Source organism: Aulonocara sp. 'chitande type north' Nkhata Bay, linkage group LG3 (assembly GCF_057382095.1).
Source record: "Aulonocara sp. 'chitande type north' Nkhata Bay isolate Kocher_YH1m ecotype deep benthic linkage group LG3, A_spYH_male_GT1.1, whole genome shotgun sequence".
NCBI lineage: Eukaryota > Metazoa > Chordata > Actinopteri > Cichliformes > Cichlidae > Aulonocara > Aulonocara sp. 'chitande type north' Nkhata Bay.
In genome coordinates, this window is record NC_141346.1 from 57,997,451 (window position 1) to 58,024,886 (window position 27,436).

At 43.2% G+C, this 27,436-nt stretch overlaps 1 protein-coding gene across 1 annotated transcript in view; it reads left to right on the forward strand.

The window, feature by feature from the left end:
* The first annotated feature begins 1,868 nt into the window (after window positions 1-1,868).
* LOC147336283 (protein NLRC3-like) overlaps window positions 1,869-27,436 on the forward strand; it is a 69,033-nt gene continuing 43,465 nt past the window's right edge. Inside the window, exons 1-5 of the mRNA XM_086286165.1 lie at window positions 1,869-1,878; window positions 3,209-3,283; window positions 3,400-5,227; window positions 8,089-8,265; window positions 9,647-9,823. Of these exons, the coding sequence (XP_086142291.1) occupies window positions 1,869-1,878; window positions 3,209-3,283; window positions 3,400-5,227; window positions 8,089-8,265; window positions 9,647-9,823 (2,267 nt within the window). The remainder of the gene's footprint in view (window positions 1,879-3,208; window positions 3,284-3,399; window positions 5,228-8,088; window positions 8,266-9,646; window positions 9,824-27,436) is intronic.

A 27,436-nucleotide genomic window follows, 5' to 3' on the forward strand; every position in this document is an offset into this window, starting at 1 on the left:
TGACTCTGTATTTCTGAATAAATCCTCATGTTTAATATCAGCTCAGCTCTTTTTCACACATTTCTATGTTGGTATGTGAAGCGGTGTGTGTTGGAGTGTTTCCACAAACACAGCAGTCAGAGTGGAAAGAGTGGATGTTGTAGGAGGTGTTTGTGTAGTGAAGAGGCTGAGTGTCTGTAGGACTCCAGCTGCTCCAGCAGGTGTCTCCTTTGTGCTTTGCTTCAAACACAGTGTAGGGAGGAGCTTCCACTCAGGTCTTTCAGGTGTTGCTGGATGGAGGAGGACAAATAGTTTTTCCCTTCAGTGACACTTCAGCAGCTCAATGTTCTGGGAGATGTTTGTCTTTATGAAGGTTTATGGATTCTTGTTCTTACTTTGGTTAAACTGAGCAATACATTTTCCATCTAACATTTAAAGTAAATTTCCAGGTGAATAAAAGATCTGCAGCTGCAGCCTCTGTGATGTTTCACAGTCTGAAAGTAACAAATTCAACCAGAGTTCAAACAAAGGCTTAATATACGTGTGTGTTTGATATAATGCCAACAAGTACAAATAGGTGTTCTTACAGGTCTTAATCACAGAGGTCTGATAAGTCTGGTGACTTTCACACTCAGCAATTTTGCTGCCTTTTATTTTATATTGGCCTTTTTAAAGCCCTTCAAAGTCTCCCACATTCATACAGAGCTTTTAACACCAAACTCCTTTACAGTCCTTCTCCTCTCACACACGATCACACGACTGATTTGTCTGCAGCAGCTGTGTTACTGCTAGTATTTCATTATGTGTGTAATCTCCTCATATTGTTCCTGTGGTTTAGTTTGACTTCCTTCTGCAAACTCAGCTGCTCTGTTGCTGATACACGTCTCCATGAATATGATTGATCAGATGCTGCCAACACCATGTGTTTCATGTGAGCGCTCAGCTGAAACCCTGGGTTGACTTATCGAGTTAATAACAAGCTTCACGTGACTGTGAATGCTAAAGTGAATCCAGATAAAGGAAAGAGACCCTGCTAATGTTGGACTCACTTCTTAGTGTAGATCCCAGGAGGAAGTTCAACATAGCCATTCTTTGTGCTAGCTCGACCAAACCTGAGACCACAGTGCAGGATAATGATCATCATCTGTCTCTGTCAAGGACATTTAAAATCCACAAATAACAAACATAATTATATTTGATCAGTAAAAATGATGATTAAACAAAGTTTCAAACATACTTAAGTAGAAGGACTGATGTTTGTGTTAAAATACCCTCTTAAAGCTGAAATACTGATTCAACTTTCTCCAAAAGTTGATTCTGTTCATCTGGACGTAGCATTTTGTGGGAGAAACGTTTCGTCATCATCCAGGTGACTCCTTCAGTCTCAGCTGACTGCAGGTTTCCAATCTTATAAACAGGACATTTGAATAATAACTGAAACCAGCCCACTGAAGGAACAATGGGCTGGGAGGTCAGTTCCTTAATCTTAATTATGCAAATTTGTGTGTGAATCTGTGAATGGGACTCATGACCATTGATCAACAACCATTGATCAGTGGTCATGAGTCCCATTCACAGAGAGTTGGGGAATGGCTGCAATCACAGCATGTAAGATGGTGACAGATGTACCCTTAGGCCCCTCCTCCACTCAGAGATGGTCTTTCCCTTTTCACGTAAATGGCCTCCTTGACTCCGCCCTCAAACCAGCGTTCCTCCCTGTCCAGGATTTTACATCCTCATCATTGAATGAGTGTCCACTGGCCTGCAGGTGTAAATAGACTGCAGAGTCCTGGCCTGACGAGGTGGCTCTGCTGTGTTGTAGCCAAAGGTTGTTTGGTTTCCCCGATATATAAATCCTGCCAATCGTCCTGCACTTAACAGTGTACGCTATGTTACTCTGTTACTCTGATCCTTGGGGTGGACCAGTTTTTGGCGCAGCGTGTTTTGGGGTTTAAAAGCCACAGAGACCCGGTGTTTAGAAAAAATCTGTCTCAACTGCTCCGATACTCCTGACACATATGGGATCACTACAGGTTTTTGCTTAAGCAGCGGCTGGTAAATGTGGTTATCCCAGCTTTGACAAAAGTCCAGCTGGGATAACCACATTTACTCTACGTCCAGATGAACAGAATCAACTTTTGGAGATTTACTTTCCTGGATGATTGAGAATGCATCAAGACGTTCCTCCTAAAGTGTTATTCAGTGTTGTGACAGTCAGCTGCTTCAGCTGCTGCTGGGATGGGCTGTGGCAAAGAGAACAGAGAAAATCAAAATCAGAGTTTTTCTCTGAATTAAAAGCAAGGAAACAACAATATATTCTACATGGTGAAACTGATGGTTTCTGGTGTTTGGGTCTGTTTTTCTGTATTTATGCAGATAAAGTGTAAACTCTGATGAATTATACCATCAAATGTTAAAGGAAAATATCAGGATGAGTGTCTGTGAGCTGAGAAGGACATGAAGCGAGCAGTTTATCCCAGAGCTGAAGCTGCTCTGTGTGCAGAGATGAGCTCAGATTCCTGCTGTGATTGATCAACAGTCACAGAAATGTAGACTTGTAGTTATTACTGCAGTATGGTCACAGCAGATACTGATAAACATGTATTATGAGGATGGATGATCAAGTTTCTCACTCTCTCCTTTAAATCTCAGTTTTTTTCTTCTTCACAGTTTATCTGTTAATTTATTAATGAATAACACTGAAAGAGTTTCTGTTATATTTCCCCTTGAACATCAGCTTATTAGGGCGGCATTAGGAAATAGCCCCCCTCCAAAGAATGAATAAATGAATGATGATAATAATAAAATGATTAAAAAGCAGAGCTCAGAGTGGTAGGATGGTCAAACATGGATCCACGGGTGGTTCAACTGCATTTGGTGACGTGACTAAAGCAAATCTTTCAAATAATCCCACCATCAACGGGATGTTGTCTCCTTTACTACGGTTACTTTACTTGGTCACCGTGTGAATTTCTTTGAAATGAACCAAATTCTTTTATTTGTTGGTTGTTGCATATTTAACCTCTACAGTCAGGAAAGGAGGAGATGAGGCCTCAACAATGTTGGGTTGTAGCTGTGGTTCAGGTTAGAGTGAGTGTCCATGGAATAAATGTAAGTCAGTGAACTGGAAACATGACTGTGTTCAAATTTTGTTTTCCTTTTTATAATGAGTCTAATCAAAGGTGGACAGAAGTATCTCCACTGTGACTTTTCTGTGTCACCATCAGAGCTTCTGCACAGTGTGGAGAAAGATCCAGAAGCAGAGCTGGACTGCAGACAGCCAGTCAGAGCAGCTGTGTACAAAGTAAGACTGAACATCTGTCTGCTGATGGACTCATTTCTGAAAACTGCACTTCTTGTGTTGTTCAGACATTGAAGAGTTTTCTTTCTCTTTAGTCTCGTTGTTTTTCTTTCTTTCAGCAGATGTTGGTCTGCAGGAGGTTTTAGATGAACATAAGATCAGTCTGAGGAGGAGATGTGAACGTGTGACTGAAGGAAGTGATGAAACAGGAAGTAGAACCCTCCTCAACAGGATCTACACTGAGCTCTACATCACAGAGGGACAGAGTGAAGAGGTTCATACCCAACATGAGGTGAGGCAGCTGGAGACAGCTTCCAAGATGGACGCCCTCCATGACGCTCCAATCAGGTGCCAGGACATCTTTAAAGCCTTACCTGACCAACAGAGACCCATCAGAGTGGTTCTGACCAACGGCGTGGCTGGTGTTGGAAAAACCTTCTCAGTGCAGAAGTTCACTCTGGACTGGGCAGAGGGCTTGGAGAACCAACATGTCAGTGTGGTGGTTCTGCTTTCATTCAGGGAGCTGAACCTGATCAGAGATGAGCAGTACAGTCTTCTGGAGCTGCTCCATGTTTTCCATCCAACATTACAGAAGGTCACAGCAGAGAAGCTGGCTGTCTCTCAGTTTTTGTTCATCTTTGACGGCTTGGATGAAAGCAGACTTTCATTGGATTTCACCAACAGGAAGCTGCTGTCTGATGTCACACAGAAGTCATCAGTCAGCCAGCTGCTGACAAACCTCATCCAGGGGAATCTGCTTCCCTCGGCTCTCGTCTGGATAACTTCCCGACCCGCAGCAGCCAATCAGATCCCTCCTACATGTGTTGACAGGCTAACAGAAGTACGAGGCTTCACTGACGCCCAGAAGGAGGAGTACTTCAGGAGGAGATTCAGTGATGAAGAGCTGTCCAGCAGAATCATCTCCCACATGAGGACATCCAGGAGCCTCCACATCATGTGTAGTATCCCAGTCTTCTGCTGGATCACTGCTACAGTTCTGGAGCACATGTTGACTACAGAGCAGAGAGGAGAGCTGCCCAAGACCCTGACTGACATGTACTCACACTTCCTGCTGGTTCAGACAAAGAGGAAGAAGAACAAGTACCATGAGGGACGTGAGACGAGTCCACAGGAGCTGACGGAGGCTGACAGGGAAGTTCTTCTGAAGCTGGGGAGGCTGGCGTTTGAACATCTGGAGAAAGGAAACATCATGTTCTACCAAGAAGACCTGGAGCAGTGTGGTCTGGATGTGACAGAGGCCTCGGTGTACTCAGGAGTTTGTACAGAGATCTTCAAAAGAGAGTGTGTGATCTTCCAGAAACCAGTCTACTGCTTTGTTCATCTGAGCATTCAGGAGTTTCTGGCTGCTGTCTACATGTTCCACTGTCACACCAACAGGAAGACAAAGGTGCTGAGGAACTTCCTTAAACCAAAATCTTTGACCAAGTTGATTTCCAGTGTTTTTGATAACAAAGATCTCCAATCACTTGATGTATTTCTGAGGAGAGCCATGGAGAAATCCCTCCAGAGTAAAAATGGCCACCTGGACCTGTTTGTTCGCTTCCTTCATGGCCTCTGTCTGGAGTCCAACCAGAGACTCTTAGTAGGTCTGCTGGGTCAGACAGAGATCAGTCCAGGAACCATCCAGAGAGTCATCAACAACCTGAAGGAGATGAACAGTGATGAAATCTCTCCTGACAGAAGCATCAACATCTTCCACTGTCTGATGGAGATGAACGACCTCTCATTATTTCAGGAGATCCAAGAGTTCCTGAAGTCAGAGAACAGATCAGAGAAGAAACTCTCTGAGATCCAGGGCTCAGCTCTGGCCTTCATGCTGCAGATGTCAGAGGAGGTTCTGGATGAGTTGGACCTGCAGAAGTACAAAACATCAGAGCGGGGACGACTGAGACTGATTCCAGCTGTGAGGAACTGCAGAAAGGCTGGGTGAGTCCAGATGTGATCATTAACATCATTGATCAGTGTAGGTTAGTAGTTTAATGTTGAAAATAAAATCAGATTGTAACCACAAAGTGTTTGTGTCCGTACGCTGCAACCTTCCACACCATTCCTTTATTGTACAGACTCAGCAGCAGCTCCATGGATCCCAAATCCAAGAGTGGAGAACAGATTTGAAGTGTGTCACATCCATGCAGTCACAGCTGTTTCCACCATGTTTCCACTGATATTAATCCTGTTCAATGACACGTTTCATATCAGTGAATATGTTCTTTAGGACGTCCACTGACATGTTTAAGTGTCCTGCTGGAAATCACTCAAATCATCCATGAAATCCATGAAAAATCCTTTTAGTGTTTCTAACTTCACCCTCTGTCCTCTCTCTCTCTCCATCCTAGTAAGTAAGTAAGTAAGTAAGTAAAATTTATTTATATAGCACATTTCACAGATAAAAATCACAAAGTGCTTTACAGTAAGATCAGACATACAAGTTAAAATTAATTAAATTAATTAAAAGCCCGTTTGTATAAAAATGTCTTCAGCTGCTTTTTAAAGGAGTCAGTAGAGTCTAGACACAGTAGTAAAGACAACGGCGGAGAGTTCCACAGCCTAGGTGCCAGTGCCTGAAAAGCCCGATCCCCACGTGTTTTAAACCTAGTACGTGGGACCACCAGTAGCCTCTGACCTGAAGACCTAAGTGCTCGGGATGAAGCATGAGGTTTCAACAGGTCAGAGATATACTGGGGAGCTTCACCATGCAGAGCTCTAAAAGTTACAACTAAAATTTTAAAATGAACCCTAAAATTTACAGGCAACCAATGAAGAGAAGCCAAAACTGGAGTAATGTGTGACCTCTTGTTTGTACCAGTTAAAAGTCTTGCCGCTGCATTCTGTACAGACTGAAGGCGATCCAGAGCTGATTTGTTAAGACACGTAAAAAGACCGTTACAATAATCCAAACGAGAAGAGATAAAAGCATGAATAATCATCTCAAGTTCTGCCTTTGACACCAGTAGCCTGAGTTTAGAAATGTTTCTTAGATGATAAAAACAGTTCCGGACAAGTTGTTTAGAGTGTTTCTCAAGAGACATCGAACTGTCAAATATAACACCTAAGTTTCTGAGAGTCGACTGAAATGAAGGGTCTAAAAAACTGATATGCTGCCTAATTTCTGAGAGCATGTGATCAGGTGCAATAATCAAAGTTTCTGTTTTATCTACATTTAACTGAAGGAAATTGTCATTTAACCATTGTTTGATTTCTGACAGACAATTATTTAAACAAGACAATTTATACAACTCAGAAGCTTTGAAAGAACAGTACAACTGAATGTCATCAGCATAGAGATGATAAGAAATGTTATTGTAACATCTGATAATGTGGCCTAGAGGGAGGATATACAGCAAAAAGAGAATAGGACCTAAAACAGATCCTTGAGGTACCCCAGAAGACAGAACTGATGTTTCCGACAGCACATGATTTATACAGACAGTAAAGGATCTCTCAGATAGATATGACATAAACCATTTTAAAACAACGCCAGTAATCCCAAACAAGTCCTTCAGCCTATTTATCATGATGCTGTGATCAACAGTATCAAAAGCAGAGCTGAGATCCAACATAACCAGAACAGTGTACTCTCCAGAGTCTGCTGCCATCAGAATGTCACTAGACACTTTAAGCAAAGCGGTTTCAGTGGAGTGCAATTTGCGGAAACCAGACTGGAAAATGTCCAGAACATTGTTCTCCTCACTGCTTCTTTCACTGATAATCACACAAACATCGTATTCAGCTACAAAATAACACAATAATATCATCTGATGATCATTATTATAAGAGCAGGATCCATATTTGATATCAGAGTAACACACTGCTTGGTTATGTGCAGTCATCATCAGTGACTGTGGGTCAAACAGAAGCTCTCTGATTGGTTGCTGACCTTGGTCACCTGTCCACTCTCACCTGTTTGTGTTTGCTCTCTCTTTGCTGTCTCCATCCTCTCTCTCCTTTCTCTCCCTCTCTGTCTTTGTACGTCACTCAGGTCCAATGGAAACAGTGACATTTACAAACCAATCAAAGATAAACTGATCCATGTCAGGTTATAACAATATTCAAAGTGAATACAGGCTGCTGCTGGACACAGACAGGTAACATCATTTTGACTTGCTGTCACCTGGATCTGGACTCATAAACACTGAAGCCCTGAACAGGAATACAAATCATTTTCTGCCAACTAGCGACACACCAGCAGATAATGGCTCAGAAAGCTCAAATGAGCCAATCATTTCTGTGTTTAGTTCCCCTGAAATCAGATCTGATATCAGCAGCTCTGAGTTCATTCATCATTATTGTCCAGTGATGAGATTTCTGCTCCGTTTGGTAACAGTCAGCAGGTTTTTCCTGCGTGTGGACGTGAACAGTCGTACCTGACAGCAGGTAGCAAACAGAGATCATCTTTCCAGCTGGAACTCTTCACTGAGCTGAACTCATTCAAAATGTTCTGGAGTCAAAACAGGAAACCGTCCAAATGTGTGTCTTCACTCTGACTCTGGATCAGATCTCAGTGACAGACTGTGGACATTATGGAAGCCTAAATGTGACACCATCTTCCTCCTTCATCTGCAGATTAAAGCCAAACAAAGATTCTCATTAAAAGTCTGCAGGTCTGAGAGAGACTCAATCGTTGTGTCATGTCAAACACAGTAAGAGGAGCTGAAGCACAGATGTGAAGAGCAGATTCATCAGATTATGACCTCACTCTGTTTTGTCTTCATATACATTCAGTCTGTGTTTATAATGCAGATTTTCTGCTTTTATAATAACACATTTTATATTTTCTATCATCACAGACTGACTCGGTGTGGACTCTCAGAGTCTCACTGTGAAGTTGTGGCCTCAGCTCTGAAGTCCAACCCCTCCCATCTGACAGAGCTGGTCATGAGTTGGAATGATGGCCTCCAGGATACAGGTGTGAAGCTTCTGTGTGCTGGACTGGAGAGTCCAAACTGTCGACTGGAGACTCTGAGGTGAGTTCACTGACTGCGGCTGTTGTTGTTTTTCTATATTTCAGGTCTTTGATTGATGTTTGAAACTTTCTTTAGTTCCTAAATGTTCAGGATGTGTCTGAAGACAAATGTGAAGAAGTTTGAGTGCTTTCAGAAATGTTGTCTTTCCAAACGACTGAACAACAGTTTTTCCTTTTGACTCCAAATAGAAGTGACAGACTTGAGCAGGGTTCATTTAAAGGCTGACAGAAGTGGAGTGGTGACGGGGAGATGTTTGACAGGACAGTGTTTCAGCCTCCACAGGTTCATGTTGTGCTCCATCAGTCAGTGAAGATGAAGTCAGTGCTGATGAGGCTGTAGAGTGTGTGAGGGATGTGAATGAGGATGATGAAGATCTGATGATAGCAGATAAAAACAGGCTGCAGAGACTTTGAGCCATACAGGGCACACAGTGTGTGTACAGAACAGCTGAAATCATTATGGAGGCCTCACTGGGATATGGAAGCATCACTGTACAGCTTCAGTGAAGCATTAAAGTCTCTGATATGAGATGAGAAATGAAGCAGCCAGAGCTTTTTCATGAGTGGAAATCCACGATGACTGTGAGCTGCTGCTACAGCCTCCAGATTAGCCAGCAGCTCATCCTGCTCAACATGGGCCTGTGGTCAGAGTGTGTGCTGGATAATCCGGCCCAGGATGAGGCCAAACTGACATGGGATGAAATTTCTGTCACATAATTGAGCTTAGTGTAGTTTCATTTCTGCACAATTTAAAAACAACCAAAACTTTGTTCTGTGTTTTCAATGTTATACTGTAGACTTTCTTTGATACTGTGTCCAAAAGGAGCAGCTTTTACTTTGAAGGGGAGGCGTCTCTGTTTCCTCTTCAGGTTGGATGATGGAAGCAAATGAGTGTGTGATGTTCTTTCAGTGTTGCACTTTGTAGACGCTCCCTGAGCACTGGTCTCACAGCCAGCTGCACATAGAGACCAGTGTTGTTAGTCCAGGTCAGAAGATGACTTGTTGGAATGAAAATGAGCTTGTAGTTTGTCTGCTTTAATAATGTGACTGGAAAAAGGTGTTGGACTTCAAATATGTCCATTTCTTTCACACTTCACCTTTAAAAGTGAAGCCTTGTGGTTCCTGGAAGGAAAAACACGACTTTTTCAAGTCTTTGTCCTGTTTTTATGATAAATGTACGACTTTAATGTGAAACATTCAGAGTTTTTTCTCTTGTTGTGTTTGTTTGAAGCTGCTTCCTGTTGGCTTCAGCTGTTTGGAGTTTCCATTTTCTAAACTTCTACATTCTGAACCTTCTTCAGCTCTGAACAGATGATGAAACACTGAATGATTTCAAGCTCACACTTTGTCTAATAAACTTACATCTTTCATTTTTTATACAGATTGAGGGGCTGTGGTTTGTCAGAGATCAGCTGTGATTATCTGGCAGCAGCGCTGAAGTCCAACCCCTCCCATCTGAGACAGCTGGAGCTGAGCTACAACAACAAGCTGCAGGATTCAGGAGTGAAGCATCTGTGTGGTTTCCTGGAGAGTCCAGGATGTGGACTTGAAACTCTGAGGTCAGTCAGCATGTTTTAGTTGTGCTGAGATGAATATGATGTGAAAGTTGTGCTGACACTAAACTGCAGACATCAGGCTGATATTATACTGATCCACACTGAGGATCTTCATGGTAAAGTCTGTTTCCTTCTTCTCTGGTTTAGTCCATTGACTGCAGCAGAACAATGTTCACATTTCAAACCTTCAAAGAAGAAGAAAAATCCTCCACTGGATAATTCACTGTGAAACTCTCCAACTCTTCATTCCACCTTAAAGTCTGTCTGACACTGAAATCCAAAGCAAAATGTGTGTTTGCTTTACAGACAGCAGTCCAACACAAACATACACACATCATCCAAAACACAGTCCAACATCCAAATCTCCTCCACTGCCAGCATGAATGATGGGAAAGAGAAGGAGGAACACTCTGACATTCAGGGTTAGAATGAGTTTCATGAAGCAGACTGTGAAGATCAAAGCTGCATTAGAAAGCTTACATGAATGAATGAGTGGACAGAAGTGGACAGAGATCATCTGAAGCACTTCAAAGGCTTTAAATCAGCACATTTCTCTTTATTCTTTATCAACTCTGTTAGTTTCTCTCAGTTTTCTGTGGAATGAAGCTAACAGCAGGCTAATAAGATGCTGACCAATAGGTTTCTATTAAAGGTTGTAATTTGTATATGAAAAAGTGCTTTGGCTCAGCAGGGATCAGCTTACAGGTAGAATACAGCTGCTGGATGGGATTAGCATGTCATAGCTATCTACCAAACTGCTAACTGGGGGATTTCAGGCCATCTATGGATCATTTTTGCTAACTGTTTATTCAGCTTAGGCTCACAGGGCTGCAGCCTGTGCCCTAGCTGTCATAGGGCAAGAGGCGTGGTCCACCTGCACAGGTGAGCAGTCCATCACAGGGCCAACAGAGAGAGACAGAGAAGCACTCTCTCACATCCACACCTACAGCCAATTTAGAAGCACCAATGAACCTAAGCAGCATTTCATTGGACTGTGGGAGAACATCCAACCTCCACAGAAAGGCCAACAAGCTTCAACCTACAACCTTCTTGCTTTAAGGCACTAGTGCGAACCACTTTTCCCCATTTCAGCCCAAATCCTGCATCTTCCTGTTTCTGACTCCAGGCCAGCTCCACTAACACTTTCTCATCAGACACTGCCACCTAGTGGAGGAAGTCTTAGTTCCATTTGAAGCTTCAGATGACAGTTAGTTCCTTTGCAAAGAGGTGGAGGTGGTGGGGCCACAGCACCATCATCACTGAGTGCCATAGGACACTTAACCTTTGTTTCCATATGCTGGGAACTTCCTGTTGTTCCAAGGAGGACTGGAAAATGTGTGAAAACCTCCCAGTCAGTTCCTCACAGCACACTTCAATCATTTCCCTCCCACAGCATCAGGACCAGGGCTTTTTCTCTCTTTGGTCCCACTAAGAGATTTCCACACAAACACCTCATCAGTGGGACTCTCAGAGCTACCAGCCCTTTGCTACAATCACAAAGCTCTTCATTGAAATCAATGATATCAAAGCTGGAATCAAATGAGTCCAAGTCTTCTGCTGATTCAGCATCACATTCATCTTTGCTCCTTGTTCTGCATCCCCACCATGGACTTCATTCCTTTCCAAGCCAGCCTTGAGTGTCCTTTATTCAGCTCATCCTCTGCTTTACTTTTACACCTGATTTTAGCTGCTTTTCAAACATGGCGGCGCGTGCACACGCAGCGGCTTCTCTCTCAAGTCTGTCCTGCCCCCCTCCCTGGACCCCTTCCAGTTTGCGTATCGGCCCAATCGCTCAACCGATGATGCCATCTCCACTGCACTCCACTCAGCACTCACACACCTGGACAAAAAAGATTCATATGTTCGAATGCTGTTCATAGACTTCAGTTCAGCATTCAACACTATAATCCCCCAACAGCTCACTCAAAAACTGGTCCAGCTGGGTCTCAACACCTCACTGTGCAACTGGCTGTTGGATTTCCTCACCGGAAGACCTCAAGCAGTACGGGTCGGCAGTAATACATCCAGCACCATCATTTTAAACACGGGGGCCCCGCAGGGATGTGTGCTGAGCCCCCTCCTCTTCACTCTGCTGACCCATGACTGCACTCCATCACACAGCTCCAACCTCTTCATCAAGTTTGCGGACGACACAACGGTGGTGGGTCTCATTAGCAACAGGGATGAGACCGACTACAGAAGTGAGGTGAGACGCCTGGCCACGTGGTGTGCTGACAACAATCTCTCTCTGAATGTGGAGAAGACGAAGGAGATTGTTGTGGACCTCAGGAGAATGCACACCCAACATGCTCCTCTGACCATTGACGGAGCGTCTGTGGAGAGAGTGAGCAGCACCAAGTTCTTGGGTGTGCACATCACAGAGGATCTCTCCTGGACGTACAACACCACAGCACTGGCCAAGAAATCACAGCAGCGTCTCTTCTTTCTCCGCAAACTAAGAAGAGCAGGAGCACCAGCCCCCATCATGTACACTTTCTACAGAGGCACCATCGAGAGCATCCTGTCGAGCTGCATCACTGTGTGGTTTGGAGCCTGCAATGTGTCCTGCCATAGAACCCTCCAACGCATAGTGAGAGCTGCAGAGAGGATCATTGGTGTCTCTCTCCCCTCCCTCCAGGACATTTACAGCACCCGTTTCACTAAAAAAGCCCTTTGCATAGCGGCTGATCCCACGCACCCAATGCAAAGCTTCTTCAAGCTGCTGCCGTCAGGGAGGAGACTGCGGAGTCTCCAGGCCAGGACCAGCAGACTGAAGGACAGCTTCATCCATCAGGCTGTCAGGAAGCTTAACTCCCTCCCGATTCTGCCCCCTCTCCCCTCTCTCCTCCACGGTCTCACTGAACTCTGTCACACACACACAAACACACACACTCTCTGACTCACTCACTGGCCTGCACCAGTTACCAGTCACTTTGTGGAGCATTGGACTGCCATTACCTCATAAGACTTTGTTGTTACACTATCTCTTACCGTACACTACTAAATCCCCATTTGCACTATTTGCCTATTTTGCACCACTATGCCTTCTTACTTGAATATTGTATATTGTATATTGCATAGCTTTTTTTTGTTATACGTAAAATTGTATTGTATTTATTTAAATTTTTACTTTTTAATTATTTTATTTGCATTTTTCTAATCACTAGGGTTTGAGAGTAACGCAATTTCTATTCTGTGTATGTCCTGTACATGTGGCAGAATTGACAAATAAAGTTGACTTGACTTGACTTGACTTTATCTCTCTTTCAACAAGTTTCTGTGCCTCAATCTTTTTCTTCTCTCCCTCATAACAAGACAGCTTCTTCTGCCTGAGAACATGTTGGAGTGATTTACTAATCCAGGGCTGCTTATTGGGGAAAATACTTCCTGTTTCCAAAGTAATCCCCATTTTTCCCAGAAAGAAATGTAAGTAGAAATCGATGATCTAAGTGAGAACATGAGCCTTTAAAAAGTCCCAGTGGGTGCAGTCAAAGCAGTCCCTCAGTCCCAGTATAGAGTCTTTGGTCCAGACTGGAACAACTGTGTGCCCAGTTTGAGCTCTCTTCAGTGCTGTGACCTGACAGACCCAGAGGGGCCATCACATCACATTTAGAAGCTCCCCTAATGGAGCCACAACACATGTCCAATACTTAGTCTGTCTTGTTGGACCAACTGGAAGAAATGATTCAAGGACTTAGTCACAGAACAGAGATTCAAATCTCCAAAATCCAACTGGCTGCATCAGGACATATAGTCTGAAACTCTGCACAGTTTCCTGTTTGAAGCTGCTTCCTGTTGGCTTCAGCTGTTTGGAGTTTCCATTTTCTAAACTTCTACATTCTGAACCTTCTTCAGCTCTGAACAGATGATGAAACACTGAATGATTTCAAGCTCACACTTTGTCTAATAAACTTACATCTTTCATTCTTTATACAGATTGTGGGGCTGTGGTTTGTCAGAGATCAGCTGTGATTATCTGGCAGCAGCACTGAAGTCCAACCCCTCCCATCTGAGACAGCTGGAGCTGAGAGAAAACAACCTGAAGTATCCAGATGTGAAGCAGCTGTGTGATCTTCAGCAGAGTCCAGACTACAGACTGGAGACTCTGTGGTCAGTAGAGTGATGGAGTGAGTGGGTGGTGCTGTCAGCAGTATTGTACTAAACACAGTCAGTATGAAACAAAGATCCAGTGTTTCCTGTAAAGCTGCAGCTTCTCAGTGAAGCTGTGAGAGGAGAATGGTGACAGGCTTCAGGATTGGACACAAACACTTCCTGTTTCTGCCTTTATGGTCACCATAGTAACGGCTGACACGCTCTGATCAAACACTGTCAACAGCCAATCAGCTCTCTGAACAAAGCAGCACGCAGACCAATGACTGCATTCGTTTCCAAGTTTAAAGCAGTGAAGAACACAGTCTGTAGGTGAGGAAGAATTTAGTGAGAGCAGATGTTTGGATGGAATTCCTCCAGTTAACAGCTGGAACCGTCCATCTGGATTGTTGGGCTTGTTGTTGGGGTTCCTACAGAGCTCAGAGTGGACACACCAAGGTTCTTCTAATGAATGAAAGTCCAAACTCAAACTAGGAGGGAAAAACATTTTCATCAACTTCAATAAAAATCCAAAGATTAGAAAAAGTGAAGCAACAATGAGTCCTAGTACAGTCCCAGCACTGAAGTCCCTGCTGCTCTTTATACTGGATGTGCTGCATCACTGACTGACAGCTGATGAAGAGTCTCTGGAAACACTCGTTTATCTCCTCTGCTCTTCCTTCTTCTCTCTGCAGGTGGTGATGATGGTAAACAGGACGGTGTGTGTGCTGAGAGAGGAGGAGCTGTGTCCTGATGATCCAGAGAGGTTGAAGCAGCAGCAGCTTGTGTGTAGAGATGCTCTGACTGGGCCATGTTACTGGGAGGTGGAGAGGAGAGCTTCATCCAGCAGTGACTGACAGAGGAATGAGAAGAAGTGCAGATGACTGTCAGTGCTGCAGAGTGAACTGCTCTGAGAACAGCTCCACTGTCAGACACAATGTAGAGTCCAGCATCATCCCTGTGTGTCCCTCTGGATCTGACAGAGGATCATCAGTGTATCTGGACTGCTCTGCTGCTGCTCTGTCCTTCTACAGTCTCTGCACAGTCTCTGTCTGACTCTGGCTACATTTTTGGCATTTATATTCTTGGTTGCTCTCTTTATATTTTTCACATGCAAAATGTGCCCATCTTTGGCAAGATTCATACTGCACCTGGAAAGGAAAAATAAATGGCTCATATTCTGTTTGGTGAATACTATTACTCAACATTTTAATTATGATTGGCAAGTAATGATACTAAGACTTATGTGTTTCTTTTGTTTTGTTTTGTTTTACCATTTCAATCATGCTGCGGTCAGCGTTAGCATCTAACATGGAGCAAACAATGCAGTAGTCCTCAGCGTTCCCTGAAACACAATCATAGTTAGGTTTTAATCAAACATTATTTATTGAATAATTAAAAAATAATAGTACATTTTTCCAAATATACTTCCTGGAAAATTAGTCTAAATTAGACTTTGAGAAGGGTCTTATCTGAAAGTGTTTGAAGAGCACTATTTGTACTGTGCTGTTTGAAAAGCACTATTTAAATTGGAAGTACGCACTAACGTGATAAGGACTTTACTGGACTTACCTCGATTTTCAAGTAGGGTGCAAGCTATCTGCATTCGCTCCAGCACAACTGGCTCTGTAGTGGTTGACACCTCACTGACCTCTCCAAAATCAAGGTAGTGTTCTGCAAACTGTGAGATTGATCATAATTAGAATGTAAAGTCTTAATTAGGTAAAGGATAGGATAATTATAAGCCACAAGGCTTCAGCCTATTCCTTTTTCAGTTACTGTATGATTAAGTACTTCTATGTAAAATGATCATCTTTGTTGTTGTTGACCGAAATAACTTTCACTTCACTTAAATTCACTTAAAGTCTTAATTCTAGCTAACAAGAAACTGAATCATTTGAATACGGGTTACCTTTAACAGTAAAACTCCACAACTGCAGGAATCCTGTCGCTTGTTGTGTTGCATAGTCTGTAACTGCCACTCCATGGTGTCTTCATGCCCTCTCATCCTCAGAAAATTCCTAGTTGAACAAAAGTGTTTGTAATGAAACAAGATTTTTTTTTTTTAATCTAAGAATAACACCTCAGTATCATACATACCTCCAGTTGCGCAGAATTTTCCTGTCATAAACACCTTCATTCCCATGGGGTCTATGAGCAGTATTTTCTGTGCAGAAATGTTGACAATCTAAAGAAAAAGTTAAATTAAAAATTACAATTGTTTGTGCCACTGAAAACTTATTTAAAAATAACACTTTGTGCAAGAAACTGCTTCACAACAAATTACGCAAATTAATAACAAAATGAACACATACCACAAGAATCCAGTGTGTACCAAAGTTCACAGGGCACAGCCACGTCTTCAACTGGGAACTTCATCTGTGGGATTGGAAGTGCAGAGTAATTTGGATTTACTTAGGTACCATGCGTCTCAGGGTGTTTTCAAATATAGTCTTCTTTAAAGGAACCAAACTCTTTCCTCAGCAACAGAAAGGAGTCAACTGTTTGGACCACTTCTGAGCTTTCAACATACCAGTTGAGGCATCTGAACTGCCCAGAAAACAACGAGCTTGCAACTACTGAACAGAGCAGGTGTGCAGCATTCTGCACAAGTATACAAAAATGTTAGAGAACAGTAAATAGGGGTTTTTTTTATTTCAAAATTAGTAGGTAAATGACATTTCTTACTTACCTTTCGTCTGTCAATAACACGGTGCAGATATGCATCAATGACCTGTTTTGAAAAATCTGAGTTTATACAACAACAGCAACAATTTTTGAAGTAACTGCTTGAGTGCTGTACACAAAAACATCTAAAGGAATAGAATTGCTGATAAAGGTTCTTTCTGCATATACTGGAACTGGGTATTATGATGTCACAGATGTCACAACATCTGTGTTGTGGTTGATAACATTTTTTCCTGTTGAAGTGAATGGGTGAAACCTTATCAGAGTTTTGCTATATAACCCCCCCCCCCCCCCCCCCACCTACCCGCACATTTTAAACTATTAATGGTCTCTGCACTGCAAATGCTTCAGAAGGAGCAGAACCTCGAAATCAGAATCAATAATGATAAGTTCTCTTACCTCATCAGAAACCACCGTGACCCCTGCAGTGTTCGAAAAGAGGAATCCAATAACTTGTATGGTCCAACAGCTGCCTCCAAGCGCCCAGTATCCTTTGCACGCCATAGCCTCTTTACTAAAAGAAAAATATGATAAGTTAGCTCAGGCATGCATGAGATTTCTAGTGGATAAGCTTGGTAAAGGCCAACGGGCCACAACAGGAAAAAAGTCAATACAATAGGCATGCATTTACACGCAGAGAAATAGGAAAGGTACAGCGGGTGGGCAAAATAGAAAATTACTGACAGGCAGATCCATTTCCAGACTTCCACAAGCTCAGTGCACGTTGCATGTTTCTTTATATCCAATATGAGTTGAAGACTTCAAAATGCAAACAAAGTCATGCAACAGTCAATTAAGTTGCAACGCCAAACTGGCAACAAATGACCAACTGGTCAAAAAGAGTTGTTCACTATGTCACCTTCATCTTCTAAGCTTTGTTTCCGGGAGGGAAGTTCTTGTTCACGCGTTTCTGGTCCTGGAACACAATTAAACTCCTTGTGTCAGCCGTTTTGGGTGCATAATGAATCCTCTGGACTTTGCTGGCACTGAGGGTTAGCAGTAGGATGGCAGGGAGGCATCTTCAGGTCTGTGCTGCTGTTCACTGTCTGACTGCGAGTTGGGTATTTTTAATTGTCACTGATATTTACATGGTGGCTTCTTCTGTATGGCTTGATATGGTCAATGCTGTAGTGATTTCTTAAAGTTGCTCCTTCCGTGTTTTTTTAATCTCACACATTTGCCAGCGATGTCTTGAATGGTGTAGGGTCCTGAAAAATCTGGATCAAGTCTTCCTCCCTTCCTTCCACGTTTCATGTTCAAGAGAAGAACTTCATCTCCAACGCTGTACACAAGGTTTCTGTACTTCTGGACTCGTCTAGCATAAGCTTATGCATAAGCATAAGATTGTACTTAAACTGAAATATGACACCTACTCAGTGATTTACAACATAGAGGTAGGTTGTTTCCTCTTAAACATTTTAACCGCTTTCCTTACAAAATGAACTGGAAACCTATAAGTTCAGTCTCTGAGGTGCTCTGGGATTTCTCTCAGGGTAATGTCTGCCTGTTTGGTCAGAGTCCATAGTGCTCTGTGTGGAAAGTTCAGGTGTTTGAACATTGGTGGTTTCACGTAAACCCTGAACCTCAGGTGGTGAAGCGAGGGCAAACTCTTCTGAATCTTGAGGTGTAGATGTGTCCTCTCAGGTTGCTCTGGAACCACGTGACATTCTGCATCTAGAATCTGATCAACATGTCTACGCCAGACTAAGTTGGCTCCAACATTTATGGTGTATATCAGCGGTCCGGTCCGTGAACGAATCGTGCCAGAATGCCATTTCTGACTTGGGTCTCTGTAGTCTCTGGCGAGAACTCTTTGTCCAACATTGAAGAACCTGGTTTTGTTTCTTGTTGCTTCCACCATGGAAGACTGTTTATCTTGGACATCCTTGCGAATGTCTGGTTTCAGCAAATCTAGATGTGATCTCAGATCTCATCCCATGAAGAGCATTGCAGGTGTGTGTCCAGTTGTTGCATGAGTGGTAAGACAGTAAAAAAATTGTCAATTTTCTGTTGTAGCGGTTTCCCCTCTGTGCGACTGGCTGGTTCAGCTTTGTTGCAGGATGATGGTGAGCTGAAGTGATATGTCGTATGCCGTTACTCCCAAGGAAACACTGGAACTCCTCTCCAGTAAACTGATGACCATTGTCACTTACGAGCTGTTGTGGCAGACCTGTGCGTGCAAACGGTGACCAAAGACTATTGATCGTGCTGGCAGCTGTTGCTTGCTTTACGGGGAAGATTTCTGGCCACTTTGAGTGGGCATCAACCACAACCTGGAACATTTAGTCCATAAATGGGCCAGCATAGTCTATATGAATGCGTTGCCATGGAGCGGATGGCCACTCCCACGCGTGTACAGGTGCTGTTTGAGGCTGGCGCAGCGTCTGCTGGCAAACAATGCAGGATTTAGCCATATTCTCCATTTCACAATCAGTGCCTGGCCACCAAACATAGCTTCTAGCAAGACCTTTCATCTTAACACCCAAATGTCCATCGTGCAGTGAGTCCAGTACCTTTGTACGTAGTTTGGGTGGCAGATGACACGAGTTCCCCACATGACACATCCTTGGCAAACGGATAGTTGGTCTTTGCGGGTGGAGTACGCAGAGAACTGAGTGTCACTACAGGACGGCCAACCATTCACAGTAAGATCGTTTGACAAGATTGTGTTTTGGCTCGTTTCTCTTTTCACCTGAGCACTTGTGACAGGTAGGGGTTCCATTTGTGTAACATGAAACACAGTAGCTGGATCAGTCATTTCTTCGGTGGGTTGCATGTGTGGAAGACGTGAAAGTCCATCTGCATTTCCATGTAGCTTTGTCCCTTTGAACTCAATGGTGTAGGTGTGTGCACCCAGGAACAAAGCCCAAGCAAGCGTGCCGCAGCCATGGTTGGAATACCTTTCTGAGGGTTAAAGATGGACACCAGCGGTCGGTGGTCTGTGATCAGGGTGAAGTGTCGTCCATATAAATACTGATTAAACTTCTTCACTCCCCACACTAGACTGAGTGTTTCTCTGTCTATCTGCGTATAGTTGCGCTCGGCTGCATTTAGGGACCTTGAGGCAAAGGCAAGTAGTCGTTCGGATCTATCAGGCATTTTGTGAGATAGCACGGCACCAATGCCATATGGTGAGGCATCACAGGCGAGGCGAAGTGGTAGCTTGGGGTCAAAGTGTGTCAGAACCTCCTCTGATGTAATGAGCTGCTTAACTTAACTAAATTAAATGCCTCTTCATAGTTTGTCCATTTCCATTTGACATTTTGTTGCAGCAGAGAGTTCAGCGGGTGCAGGACTGTTGAAAGGTTTGGTAGAAACTTGTGGTAATAATTAATTAAGCCCAAGAATGAACGTAGCTGACTCACATTTTTAGTGTCTGGTGCCTTCAGGACTGCTTCAACTTTGTCCTCGGTTTTGTGGAGCCCATGTCTGTCGATCTTGTGTCCACAATACTCAATGGCATCCTTGAAGAACTCACATTTGTTTTTGTTTGCTCTCAATCCATATTTTTCTAGCCTGGCCAGGACTGCTGTTAGGTTAGCCAGATGAGTCTGACCGGCTGGAGCAGCATCTAATAACCAACTCACAAAATAAAGAAAAATAAAAACAAACCAACAAACACAAAAACACCAGGCATCATGATACAGACTTATAATTTGCACCAATGTTTTTTCGAAATTCTATACACGAAAGTGAGCGCGAGAGCCCTCGGTGCGCCTGCTCGCTGCCAAAGTCAAAGTAAACTTTATTGTCATCTCCGCTACAGACAGTCCAGTATACAGAGATATGAGATGACGAGGCTCCAGTTACAGCAGTGCAAGTAAACAAACAATAAGAAGAGTAAGAAAATAAATATACACTTTAGGACCAGGGGTAAAGGATCAATAACAATTTAAATTTACAGTTTGAGGGGAGGGGGCCCCTGCTGCTTCCAAAAAGAGCACATTTCATTTATAATGTTGTAAATCCAAGTCCATTATGTATTCATGATTTGAATCCTGGGTTGTGTGAAATCTCAGAAATGCACCCTAGATGAAGTGAATCTGTGAACTAAGGTGTAGGTCTATTAGATCATGTTGTGGTGATCCTTGTGTTGGGGGATTTGTGTTCATACTGGAGTGCAAAATTAAAACCAATGGAAGATGGACAAGAAAAGTTCAAAGCCATCATGGTGCTCAACTTAGAAAAAATAGAAAAGAAGAGGAGGAGAAACGAGCAAAAGATGCAGGTAAGCAGATGTGTGATTGGATAATGGCAGGTCATCCTGAAACTATCAGAATCAGAGTGAGTCAGAAATTATGTGGGTTACAGTTGCTCCAAGAAGAAATGGTAAAAAAACAAACAGTAACAGACTAAACTCCAAACAATACATTATGTTACAGATTTAAATATTAATTAGTCCTTGTCAATTGTTGATTTGTCCTGTTCTCATTGTATGACGAATTATGATGGCTGTTTGGTAGCCGTCTGCATACAATGCATACTCTGTGTGTGTGTGTGTGTGTGTGTGTGTGTGTGTGCAGCAGCTTTATGTTAATGTGTGTAAGGATTTGTGTCTGTGTGTGTGTGTGTGTGTGGGGGGGGGGGGGGGGGGGGGGCGCCAGAGGGATTGTTCGCCCAGGGTGCCAAACAGGCTAGGACCGCCACTGCCTGCAAATAAACAACATTGACATCAAAAGTTTTACATTTCCTAAATGTATCCCACAATCTGAATATAACACCCACTTCCCCACGTTTGATCCGCTGTGTTAAATATGATTAAGAACAGAATGCAATCATTTGCAAATCCTATAAACCAGTATTTTAAACAAAGTGAGAAAATGAAACATTTAAAGAAAAATATTAGCCCATTTTGAATTTGATGGCAGCATCCTCTCTCCATAAACTAAAGGCGTTACGATGTTTAGTGCTGGACCATGTTGGTTAATGTGTAAACTCAACAGTTTCCATTTTGATTAACCTGACCAACATCTAACATAGAACACCTTTGAAGTGGACCTCGCACCCTGTGGATAACTTCAAACACGTCGAGGTCTTCAGAGGCTGAACTTTGACCCAGCATCACAACGAGCGCCATAAACACTTGTTACGGTTATTAGAAGGAAGCCAGCCTTTAGACATCCCCACAACGACATCGTGACCAAGGGTCTGTTGCATGATTTTTAACATGGCTACAATGTGTCGTCTGCTGAGTCATCGTTTAATACAACAACGTACTGAAAGAGAGCATTCAGCATCTGACTGAGCTGGACTAACCTTCCCTTTCAAAAGTGAAAACTGCAACATAAAACTGGAATACAACCAACTTCTAATGAAATGTAACATTTTATAACATGAACACAGATTCCAGGTGAGCTGTGTCTTCCAGGACTGGATTTACCAGAACAGGTATGAGGACGGTGCCTGACGGGCATGTACGAGCTGGAGTGGATCCCAGCTAACACAGGGTGAGGAGACAGACGACCGTTCACGCTCACACTTATTCACCAGTTAACCTAACCCCACTACCTGAATGTGTGTGAACTGTGGGAGGAAGCCAGAGTCCCCTGAGAGGACCCACACAAACACGGGGAGAACATCCAACCTCCACAGAGACTCTCTCTGCACTAAAAGCACAAAATAAAAATCACACCGTCATGTAATTTAAGAAACTGGTCTTAAAAACAGTTAATCTAATGTGTCCACATGGAGCCCGTGTTAAGGTCCGTACTGGGCTTCAGAACATCAAGTGAACAACGTCAGATGGGACCTGAGTGCGTTGTCTCCTGATAGAAAGTGCTGAGGATCAGAAGGACTCAGGGACAACACGATATCTGTCCAGCAGAGGGCGGCATTATTCCAAACGGCTCATCGAACTATTAAACAAATGCACAGACTGCACAAACACAATGACTGCAACTCACAACGAATTACACCAATTACTACACCAAACTACAACATCGGCCTATGGCATCAATTAGTGCATAAAACATACATCAAGTTACAGCCAAAAATGCATCACAATGACTCAAGCTGGGGTCAACAGGTTTCCCCTCATGCTCACCCGACCTTTCTGCTCATCAGGTGCAGTGAACAGGTGAGTGCAACCACATTTATCACCTAACACGCCCACGCCCCACACCCGTGCACCAATACAAGGTGTGCATTTAAACCAACCCTCTTAATCCAAAACAAAAAGGAACAACTCATATGGCTCCTACACTTGTGCTCAAGAACTCAGTCCTATATTTTAGGTTATTCTGAATAAATCGTTCATGCCCTCTCTTGGGAAAGAAGCTGTTGTGGTTCCTGGTCCTAAATCTAGTCGTCCAAAAGTTCTAAACGACTTCAGGCCTGCTGCCCTCACCTCAGTCTTTGAACAAATCATCAGAAATGTGATTATGGAAGACACTGAACTTCAGCTTGATTCAATGCAGATTGCACATGAGCCCAATAGAGGAGTGGAGGACGCGCTTTTGATTCTACTTCACCTGATTGTCAAACATGTAGAGAGTAAAGGACTTCAGTTCATCGATTTCTCTGCTGCTTTCAATAACACAGCCCCAGATTTCAATCAAAAGACTTTTAGAACAGTTTGAAATCTGGACAAACCTGAGCAAGTGCAGTCATATAAATATCTTGGGGCCATTGAGTCTGTTTTATCATGCAATGATGCAGGACAAAGTCTTATAAAAGCAGCTTTGTCCCTGCTGCCGTCACTAAACTTAATAACTAATAACTGTTTTTCTGATTTGATTAATCGCGTCTAATTTCCAAATATGTGTCTGTCAGGTTTAAATCGATGTGTGTGTTTGTGAAGGGATGACAAATGCTATTATTTTTCTGTAAAGCAAATTTACGTAAAAGTAAAGTAACCTTGATATGTCAGGATGTAGATGTCCCTCCCAAAAACGTCATCAGCCCTGAAACATCGGTACTGTTCAAGGCAGCATTGCTGTCCACACGTCCATCAGAGTGTTAGAGGTGGCTGTCACGGATGTTGCAGTCTGCTCTCTGTTTCCATGAAACAACCACACTTGAAATGATCATTAAAGCTACCTGTACTAAAGGAAGCTGAGAACATGGCAGACGTGGGACTGACTGTGATCAGACTGTGACGATTGTTCTTGAGCAGATCTACAGGTCAGCTGTTCCACATCATGTTTCTAGGATGGAGCCGTTTGGAATAATGCCGCCCTCTGCTGGACAGATATCGTGTTGCCCCTGAGTCCTTCTGATCCTCAGCACTTTCTATCAGGAGACAACGCACTCAGGTCCCATCTGACGTTGTTCACTTGATGTTCTGAAGCCCAGTACGGACCTTAACACGGGCTCCATGTGGACATATTAGATTAACTGTTTTTTAAGACCAGTTTCTTGAATTACATGACGGTGTGATTTTTATTTTGTGCTTTTAGTGCAGAGAGAGTCTCTGTGGAGGTTGGATGTTCTCCCCGTGTTTGTGTGGGTCCTCTCAGGGGACTCTGGCTTCCTCCCACAGTTCACACACATTCAGGTAGTGGGGTTAGGTTAACTGGTGAATAAGTGTGAGCGTGAACGGTGGTCTGTCTCCTCACCCTGTGTTAGCTGGGATCCACTCCAGCTCGTACATGCCCGTCAGGCACCGTCCTCATACCTGTTCTGGTAAATCCAGTCCTGGAAGACACAGCTCACCTGGAATCTGTGTTCATGTTATAAAATGTTACATTTCATTAGAAGTTGGTTGTATTCCAGTTTTATGTTGCAGTTTTCACTTTTGAAAGGGAAGGTTAGTCCAGCTCAGACAGATGCTGAATGCTCTCTTTCAGTACATTGTTGTATTAAACGATGACGCAGCAGACGACACATTGTAGCCATGTTAAAAATCATGCAACAGACCCTTGGTCACGATGTCGTTGTGGGGATGTCTAAAGGCTGGCTTCCTTCTAATAACCGTAACAAGTGTTTATGGCGCTCCTTGTGATGCTGGGTCAAAGTTCAGCCTCTGAAGACCTCGACGTGTTTGAAGTTATCCACAGGCTGCGAGGTCCACTTCAAAGGTGTTCTATGTTAGATGTTGGTCAGGTTAATCAAAATGGAAACTGTTGAGTTTACACATTAACCAACATGGTCCAGCACTAAACATCGTAAAGCCTTTAGTTTTTGGAGAGAGGATGCTGCCATCAAATTCAAAATGGGCTAATATTTTTCTTTAAATGTTTCATTTTCTCACTTTGTTTAAAATACTGGTTTATAGGATTTGCAAATGATTGAATTCTGTTCTTAATCATATTTAACACAGCGGATCAAACGTGGGGAAGTGGGTGTTATATTCAGATTGTGGGATACATTTAGGAAATGTAAAACTTTTGATGTTAATGTTGTTTATTTGCAGGGTTTAAAAATAAATGTGTTTATTGTTTGAAACTCATACTTGGCCTTCTACTCTTCATGGCTGCTTAACCAAGCTAACAGGGTGGACAGTCTGAGGAGCTGGGAAAGAAAAGCGTCTGAACTGCTTTAAATTTCTTGAAGACATTTTATCCAAGAAGTTTCTTCAGTTCTGAGAGAACGGCGCGGCGGTGGGTGTGGATAATTTTGCCGAAAGAAAACGGCGGAAGAGGGGCGGCTGAAGAGTAAACTTTCAGAAGTAAGTACTGAATATTATGTCACTTATTTATGTGCAGATGTTTAATAATGAAGAACATTAAAACATTCCTGTTGGCCACATGTCGGCAAAGTTATGTGACATTAGTGATGTTTGTACTTTCAGCGTTTACTTGGTTTTAAAGCCTTTACTTTAAAATATACGCTGTTCAATAGTCGACCTTAATCCTACAGAGAATGTGATGATTTTGTGGATAATTAAAGTCAGTCATTTATCCACAAACACAACAAGCTGAAAGTCAGTGATGCTGCTCGGTTTGCAGTCCTGAATATCACGGCACAAGCAGGATTCACTGCACTGTTAATGTTAGCTATGTTATATTGCTGCCTCTGTTCGGTGGTGTCGAGCCAAACGGACTTTAACGTGTGTTTGAACGAGCTGACGGTTCACTCGTTAAGCTGAAAGAAAGATGCTTTAATCACAGCAGTCACACATGTGTCCACTGCACCATCTGGAACTCTTCTTGTTTAGCACTCGTAATAACACAAACACTAAATCCTCCTTCTCTGGTGCTGTTGTGTAGCAGTGTGTACACCTGAGACTGTCACCTGTCTGTCTGTCCTGCACAGGGCTGAACTGGGACAAAAAATCGGCCTGGGCATTTTGACTAGAGACCGGCCCACCAAAAATGTGACGTCATTCAGGGGTAAAAACCGCAAAGGATTCTGGGAACTTGTGGCAAGAGGTACTAGCGCATGCAGGCTTTCAATTGAACTCAGTTACAGAGCGATAAAAAGAAACACAAAAAATAGCCGGTGTTGTGCCAAAAAGTGATTGCTCGTATTTAAATTGCTATAAGTAACTTGTTGGGCTATAATATGTGAAACATATGTCAAATGCATCCCTCATGGATGACATAAAGTCATCTCTCCATCTCCATCTCCTGCTCTTTTATTTCTCTCTCTTGCTCCATCTCTCTCTGCTGCTCTTCTGTCTCCTCTGTCACAGACTTCTCCACTTTTGATGATAAATCAGCCTGGTGCAACATGTAAGGATTGGCACAATTTGTTAAGATTTTGAGGAGTTTGAGAAACTAACCTTAAGCATAAAATAAAATTTACTATCAGTAACTTCATAGCACCCGCCCAGCAGTATATAAACTCCGTCATGCTAGCTAGTACCAGTTATTCTAAGCGACTGTAAAAAGTCAGCACAACGAAAACAAACTACAACTAAACTTGGTTTATATCTGACACAGATAGACAGCAGGTCATAACTTCTTACCTGAAGTTCAGTTCCTCTGCCACTATGACCGGTGGCGGCCTCGGGTCTCTCCTCCTCTTGCCTCCCCTTTCCCTTATCCACCTGCTGGCCTCCACCACTTGCTGATGTTGCTAAATCTGTGGAAGCTATGCCACAGCTACCGCCAAACAATTCAGTTATTTTTGCACATTTGGCAGCGTCTGCCTCAAGGGCTTGTTTCTTTTTGGCCCTAATTTTTTCTGCACCTTCTTTCCTTTTTTTGTTCTCCATTTTCTTTAGTTCATCTATAAGATTGCTAAACAAGGGGGCGGGTGCATCCGACCTCCTCGGCTGTAATTGGTCCAGCCCAGAGTCGATCATGACCAATTGGCCAATCCAACACCTTTCATTATTTATACCCTTCCAAAAGAAAAAAAAAATCGATCGGCCCATAAAAGCAAAAAATCGCCAGCGGCCCACCGGGCAAATGCCCGGTGGGCCGCTGGCGAGTCCAGCTATGGTCCTGCACTCTCTCTCTGTTTCTTTCTCTCTGATTGTGGAATAAAAGTATGAACATGTGTTTATAAGTCACACTTGTGTTTGAATCCTGCAGCTTATCACACATTTGATTTCCATGTGTGACGACTGCAAGTGTCCAGAGTGAGGACAGACTGAGGGACCCACTGCTGCACATCATCTGTGAGGCTTTGCAGCCCTGATGATCCACCAGGACAAACTCAGCAGTGTGTGAGGAAGAGGAGGAGGAAGAGCCAGCAGCAGCTGACAGATGGAGAGAATAGACAGACTGTTCCCTGTTTGTGAAGGACTGCTAGGAAAGTTTAACATAACTGTCTGTGCTGAATCAGTCTTATTAGGTAATGTTCAAATAATGTTGTCCTCCCAGTGTTTTCAGTGTGGGAGAAAGTACTCAGGGCCTTCAAGTTACACACTATGAAAGGCAGCAACAAGTTTAATGTTCAGAAACCTAAAGTCTGTATCAGCAGCAGAATGGAGCTAAAAATAAATGTTTG